At 38.7% G+C, this 7,483-nt stretch overlaps 1 protein-coding gene across 1 annotated transcript; it reads right to left on the minus strand.

The window, feature by feature from the left end:
- Positions 1 to 4,468: 4,468 nt before the first annotated feature.
- On the minus strand, positions 4,469 to 5,452 carry LOC145096271 (uncharacterized). The gene has a single exon (XM_079034026.1). The coding sequence runs from the start codon at positions 5,450 to 5,452 to the stop codon at positions 4,469 to 4,471; it is 984 nt and encodes a 327-aa protein (XP_078890152.1).
- Positions 5,453 to 7,483: the final 2,031 nt, after the last annotated feature.

Consider the following 7,483-nt stretch of genomic DNA (forward strand, 5'->3'; position numbering starts at 1 on the left):
TTTCTAGAATAACTCTTACTTGGTGGTTTAATCCTTTGGGTAGTTTAGGGCATAGAAACACTCCCTTAAGGAGTTTACGGCCTCAAGGCCAATTCCCTTAGAGTTTACGGCCGTAAACTCTCATGGGATGGGTATTTTATTCTTTCAAGCCCCAAGCACAAGTAGGATAATTTCTAGGCATTTGATTAAGGCTAATGAGGACCCTAGGCACACTTTGGTGCCCTTGTTTGGAGTTTACGGCCTATGAGTATTTCTTGGCCGTAAACTCACTTTGAGGGGTGTTCTTGATGTTTTAAAGTCCACAAATTAGCTAGAAGTAAATGAGGGTTAATGTCTAAAGCCTTAGGAGTGATTAGGGCACATTTGGCCCTTGAATTTGGAGTTCACGGTCCAAGAAGTTCTTGGGCCGTGAACACCCTAAACTTGGTGTTTTTGATTGTTTTCTAGTCTCAAATGTACATACATATTATCCTAAGCTAGTTACTTAACAAGGAAATGGGACTAGATAGCCTTTAAGCTTCATTTTGGAGTTTACTCCCCAAGAACGTTCTTGGGCGGTAAACTCCCGGGTCTCACGTATTTGACATGTAATCTATGTTATTAAGCATATAACAAGTATTATAAAACAACTAGAGAAGTGTACTCACGATTTGGGATGAAAACCCGAAGATCCGTGAGAGAGAAAATGGATTTTCTCTAGTTGGAAATGTGAATAATGAATGAATTTGGTTCAGAAATCTATTTATAGTCCCAAGATATTTTGGACAGAAAATATTTTTATTCCTGAAATGATTTCTAATATAACAGAGTGTTGGAATAACAGTGTTGCACAAAACCATAGTGCATCCACTCTCCTGATATTTACTGAAGTGTAAACCCTGGATTACTCCAACTTATATGAAAAGTCTGAAAATTGACTATAACTGTTATAACTTCTATTGAAGTGATATTGTTTGTACAGAATGGAAATTTCGGGTTGTCACAATCATGTACTGAAGAAGAAGTCGCCATTGATGAATGAAGAAGGAAGATGAACAGTGTAAACTAGTCGTTAAAGTTTGAGAGAATTTAGTGCTGGTAAAAGACAAATAAAACTAGAAACCCTTTATATACCATTGCCAGGAGAGAGAAAACCATGATGATAATGACGTGATCACTAAAACGTCGCTTGAAAGAGCGCGATGTGACACTGTGGTTACTCCCACGGATACGTCAGCACGCATGGGCTTAGAGACCGTTCAAATTCACGTGCCTTAATCTTATCTTCAATAGTCGTTTGAAATTCCATGATAACCCCTTGTTTGGCTCCACTAGATAAACCAGAATTCAAACCAATCAGTAACCAGAATGTTGGAAAATAGAAATTTTCGTGCATTGGTGTGACAAAGATAAAGAAATAAAGCAAATGTGTATGGGATGTGAGTGATGTCTCATTTTAGACAAAAAGCAGAGGATTTCGGGCAAGAATCACTTCCTTCAAAGTCAAGAGAGACTTGAAGTGCTTGTGTGTTTTCCCGAAAAATACAATCAACTGTTTGTTAATAAACATTGAAAGGCTTCTTTTAATCATAGGCTTAGGGTAGGTTATCTTCAACCGAACTTCGAGTCATAACATAAAACCAAACGTTGGAAGAAGTACCTGTGAGACCGATGTGATCTGTTGACCAGGTAGGTTGGATATAGTATTTAGTGACAAAAGAGACAACATAAATCTCAAAAAAAAAAATAAACTGGATCTCTTTGGGAAGAAATGCCTTGGTAGTAGACAATTTCATAAAAGACCACCCAAAAATAAAAAGAGATTTCATTAGGTACTCAGTAAGTGCTTGAATAATTAATTCACCATTAATTCATTATTGGTGTTGGATTTTGGATTTCACTCAGCACATGGTATACGTATCTATGATCATAAACACAAATGTTGTGTAACCATAAACCTCAGTGGTAAGAAACGAGAGTCTCAAGGGTTACATTGGTGAACCGAGAGTAAATGGAGAATATAAGGGAGGTGGGTAAAGAACGGAAAGTACCTTCTGCTAGATAGATACGACAAAGCAGAAAAACTCTTAACTCATATGAGAAGAGTAAGGTAGCTCTAGACGGAGTAGTTGTGATCAGCCTGATTGGGAAGAAACGATAGGTATAGATCGAATCATTAAGGCTTGCTCAAAGTCGTAGATGCTTAGGTCAACATGTAGCAACATGCTTATAGGGACCCTTAACTAGTTCTTATGGAAATTAAATATACCTGCCCTAGATCCATATTCTGTTGTACTGGTACTCATATCACCTAAGAAGAACAAGAAACACACCATACAGACCAAACAAACAAATAACGAGACAAAAAAAATATTTATGAATTTTTGAATTTTTCTGAAAAAGAATAAAAACAAAAAGATAAAATATTTTTGGATTTTTGAAATTTTCTGAAAAAGAATAAAAACAAAAAGATAAAATATTTTTGGATTTTTGAAATTTTCTGAAAAAGAATAAAAACAGAAAGATAAAATATTTTTGGATTTTTGAAATTTTTTGAAAAAGAATAAAAACAGAAAGATAAGATAATTAAGTTTAAATCAAATAAAAGACATGAGAAAAGAATGTACAAGATATACAACCGAAACCTTATCTTAAATGAGTGAAGCGAAATAGACCGAGCGTTCGGTTCATTTCAGTTCCTTAAAATTCTAGAGCCGAAATAGACCGAGCATTCGGTTCATTTCGGTTCCATAAAATTACAGAGCCGAGATAGACCGAGCGTTCGGTTCATTTCAGTTCCAGAAAATTACGGAGCCGAGATAGATCGAGCCTTCGCTCCATTTCGCCTGTCTAATTTTTAGTGAGAGATTTGAGGATTCGGTACTGACTCTCCTTCCATCATGCCCAAGCCTTGTAAAATTTTGTTAAATGTAGCTTCAGGTAAGGCTTTAGTAAAGATGTCAGCCAATTGATCAGCAGATCGAACAAAGTGTACTTCCACGTTCCCATCTTCTACATGATCCTTGATAAAATGATATCGAAGTGCAATGTGCTTGGTTTTTGAGTGTTGCACTGGATTGTGACAGATCCTAATTGCACTTTCAGAGTCGCAATAGAGAGGAATCTTCTTTATGCTTAGCCCATAGTCTCTCAGTTGACTTTGAATCCATGCCACTTGAGACGTGCAAGATGCTGCAGCAATATATTCAGCTTCGGCTGTGGATAATGAAACACATGTTTGTTTCTTGGACTGCCAGCTAACAAGCTTACCGTCAAGAAATTGGCATCCACATGTAGTACTCTTTCTGTCCAGTCCACATCCTCCTAGATCAGCATCAGGAAAGGCTTGAATGAAGAATCTAGATCTTGCAGGATACCAGAGACCGAGCGATGAGGTTCTCCTCAGATAACGAAAAATGTTCTTTACAGCAACCATGTGAGGTTCTCTTGGATTGGCTTGAAACTTGGCACAATAACAGACAAAAAACATAATATCCGGTCTACTAGCTGTTAAATACATAAGGGACCCTATCATTTGACGATATAGTGTTATGTCCACAGTAGGTTTATCCAAAGATGAGGTTAGCTTGGTGCCAAATGCCATAGGAACCTTCACTTTTGAATCACCCTTCATACCGAATTTCGTTAGCAAGTTCTTTGTATAGGCCTCCTGGTAGATAAATATACCTTTTGGTCCCTGTCTAATATTCAAACAAAGGAAAAAATTAATTGGACCCATTGCGCTCATTTCAAATTTAGTCTCCATCAACTTCCTGAATTTAGCTATTAAGCTAGGATTCGTGGAGCCGAAGATGATATCATCAACATAAATCTGAACGATCATCAAATGTTCTCCTTCCTTCTTACGAAAGAAGGTTGGGTCAACTGAACCTTGTTTAAAATTTGACATTTTCAAGAAGCGAGTTAGTGTTTTATACTAGGCCCTTGGTGCTTGTTTTAGACCATAGACAACTTTATCTAGTACATAGCAATGATTAGGGTATTCTTCATTCACAAAACCAGGCGGTTGCTCAACGTAGACTTTTTCTTCTAATTCTCCATTCAAGAAAGCACATTTGATATCCATTTGGAAAACTTCGAAGTTTTTATGAGCAGCATATGCCAGAAAGATTCTGACAGATTCTAACCTTGCTACTGGAGCGAAGGTTTCCTCATAATCTATTCCTTCCTCTTGACAATATCCTTTTACCACCAACCGAGCCTTGTTACAAATGACATTCCCCTCTTTATCTAGCTTATTTCTAAACACCCATTTCAGGCCGACAACAGAAGCGTCTTTCGGTGTAGGAATCAACCTCCAAACTCGGTTGCGTTCGAACTCATGGAGCTCATCCTGCATTGCTTGAACCCAATCAGAATGATCAAGTGCAGCATTTACAGTTTTTGGCTCAATTTTGGAAATAAACGAATTAAACATACAAAATTCAACTTTAGAGAATAATGCAGTTTGTTTCGCCTTCAGTTGAGATCAAGTAAGAACACTTTCTGAAGATTCACCAATAATTTGTTCTTTGGGATAGTCCTTCGTCCATTTCACTAGTGGAGGATAGTTTGGATCATATTCTAGATTCAATTCAGCTTCTACTTCTATTTCAACTTCTGATAAATCACCCTCGCCTTCATCAGTAGAACTCTCACTCTCTTTCTCCCCCTCGACTGGCGAAGTGCGTCCAGAGGCCGCATCAAAGTCTGCATCCCCTGTGGGAGTTGGATTCTCCCCCTCGATTGTACGACTACTCGATGGTTTTGAATCCGTATATTCCTTTTCATCTGGACCTTTATCCGTTGAGGAGGTAATTGACTTCTCCCCCTCGACAGAGACTTCAGTTGTCTTTGGTGCTGTCGAGCTCTCCCCTTTGAACGTTGAATCTTTGTTTGGAGAGCCAGTTGATGACTTAGTACCTGTAGGTTCACTTTCCATCTCTTTAGCAGCTTCGTCTATTACCTTTTTGAGATTATCAATTTTGTTATCTGCTGCTTTTGCTTCTGAATGAATCGCCTTTTCTGGTTCATCAAACAACCGAATGTATTCCTCGAACAGGTTGGATATTGGAACCGAGACTTGTCCAGATTCTGGGAATATGTCACCTAGATCACCTTCAGTCCTCTGAACCTTCTTCATATAATTATCATCAAAGGTGACATAATAAGTCTCTTCAATCTTTTTGGAGCGTTTATTCAACACTCTGTATGCTTTTGATGACAGAGAATAACCCAGAAATATTCCCTCATTAGATTTAACGTCAAACTTATTTTGGTTCTCTTTAGAGTTGAAAATAAAGCACCTCGAACCGAAGATGTGGAAGAATTTGACATTCGGTTTCCTATTGTTTAAGATCTCATATGAAGTTATAGAGAATCTCTTGTTGAGAAAGGATCGATTCTGAGTATAGCATGCAGTGGCAATTGCATCTGCCCAGAAGTATAATGGTAGGGAAGCGAAACTGAGCATGGTTCTGGCTGCTTCTCATAACGAACGGTTTCGTCTTTCAACAATCCCATTCTGCTGTGGTGTATAAGGGGCCGAAAAGTTGCGAGTTATCCCCTTATCAGCCAGAAAGTCCTCAAAATCTTTGTTCTTGAATTCCAGACCATTGTCACTTCTGATGTTTCTCACCGTCTCCCTTAGTTGTACTTCTACTTGCTTGATGAATACCTTCAGCTTGGGAGTTGCATCTGATTTCTGCTTAAGAAAGAAAACCCAAGTGAAGCGTGAAAAATCATCTACAATGACAAGAAGTACCTACTTCCACCGATACTCTCTATAGCTGAAGGTCCACACAAGTCAATGTGCAATAGTTCAAGTGCTTCAACTATCTTCGTATTTATGTGTGTGGGGTGGCTTCTTCTGCTCTGTTTTCCCATCTCACATGCAGCACATAGATGCTCTTTATCGAACTTGAGAAGAGGAAGGCCTCGAACGTGATCACCAAGCACCAATTTGTTGATGTCTTTGAAGTTTAGATGCGATAGACGTCGATGCCATAACCAGCTTTCATTAGTGTTTGCCTTTGACAGCAGACAAATAGCTGGTTTCCCTCGAATTGGGTTGAGATTCAGAGGGTACATCTCTCCCTTACGTGCAGATTTCAGCAGAACCTTCTTGGATTGTTTTTCAATTATTTCAGACCCCTCATCATCAAATGATACCTTCAAACCTGTTCCCACAACTAATTGGGACACACTGATGAGGTTGTGTTGCAATCCCTCTACATACGCCACCTTTCTGATAGAGAAGTCTCCGTTAGTTATCATGCCATATCCTTTGATTGTTCCATAGGAATTGTTTCCATACTTCACACTCCCACCATCTTTCAGGGACTAAAACTCCCTTAGTTCTTCCTTCCTTCCTGTCATGTGACGCGAGCAACCACTGTCTATATACCATTCGTCGTCAAACTGCTCGTCACTGATTACCTGCAAATTCAAGCAGATTTAGGAACCCAAAGTTTCTTGGGTCCTGGTGAGTTTTTCACAGAGAAAGGAATAACAGAAGAAATATCAACCAAATATGTTCTCTTTACTAAAGTGGTTTGATCTTTTCTTTTAATGGTATACACCTTGATTTTAGTTTTGTCTTCTTTAAATTTTGGTGTATTTGTTGGTGTGGTGTTAGATGGTTTAGGATTTTTCTTTTGATTCCTAGGGTTAGCTGGTGATTTCTTATTTTCCATCTCAGAGTCTGGTATTAGCTTTCCTTTTCCTTTAATGTCCTTCATAGAATTTGTTTCACCTTGGGACTTTGAGGAACCGAAACTAGATTTAGGACTGAAACTGCGTTTAGGACCGAAACTGGATTTAGGACCGAAACTGCATTTAGCATCGAAACTGCGTTTAGGACCGAAACTAGATTGGGAACCGAAACTCGACTTTTGGTTCTGGGACTTGGTATAATAGGAATTAGGACTGAAATTTTCTTTCAATTTTTCCTTTCCATTGTCCATTGATCCTTTCCTAGGAGGCTCATAGTTGGAGTTTTGAGAATTCCAGTGTCTTTTTCGTTCATTGAGATTCTTGGCATGTCTCTGATTTCTCAAGCGTTTCTGTTCGGCTAGCTACTTTTGAGATTTGTGGATATTGAAGCTGGCCTTTGGTTTCTCTTTTTGAGTTTCGGTTGTCTTGTTGGACACTTTTGTTTCTGCACTATTCTTGGTTAGAACTTTCGGTTCTTCATTTTTCTTGGTCTTAACTTTTGGTTCTTCCATTGGTTCCTCAGGAATTTCTTTGGTTCTACTTGTGCTTGGTTTGTCGAAACCGGAGGGTGTGTTGATGGGTTCTACAATGTATCTTCCTTTAACCCTCCATGTAGTCTGCTCAGATAGACCAACGGTTTCATCTGCGTTGTCAATTGGAGCAGACTAGAAGTAGTCATCGCATCCTTTAGCATTATCTTTGTCGACCAAGATTCTTAATTCTACCGTTTGCCTTTGAGTGACCCCAGTAACAGCATAAACCTGATTTGACACAGTTTGAACCTTTTGAT

Source organism: Lactuca serriola, chromosome 3 (assembly GCF_051521515.1).
Source record: "Lactuca serriola cultivar US96UC23 chromosome 3, Lser_US96UC23_V15, whole genome shotgun sequence".
NCBI classification, from domain to species: Eukaryota; Viridiplantae; Streptophyta; class Magnoliopsida; order Asterales; family Asteraceae; genus Lactuca; species Lactuca serriola.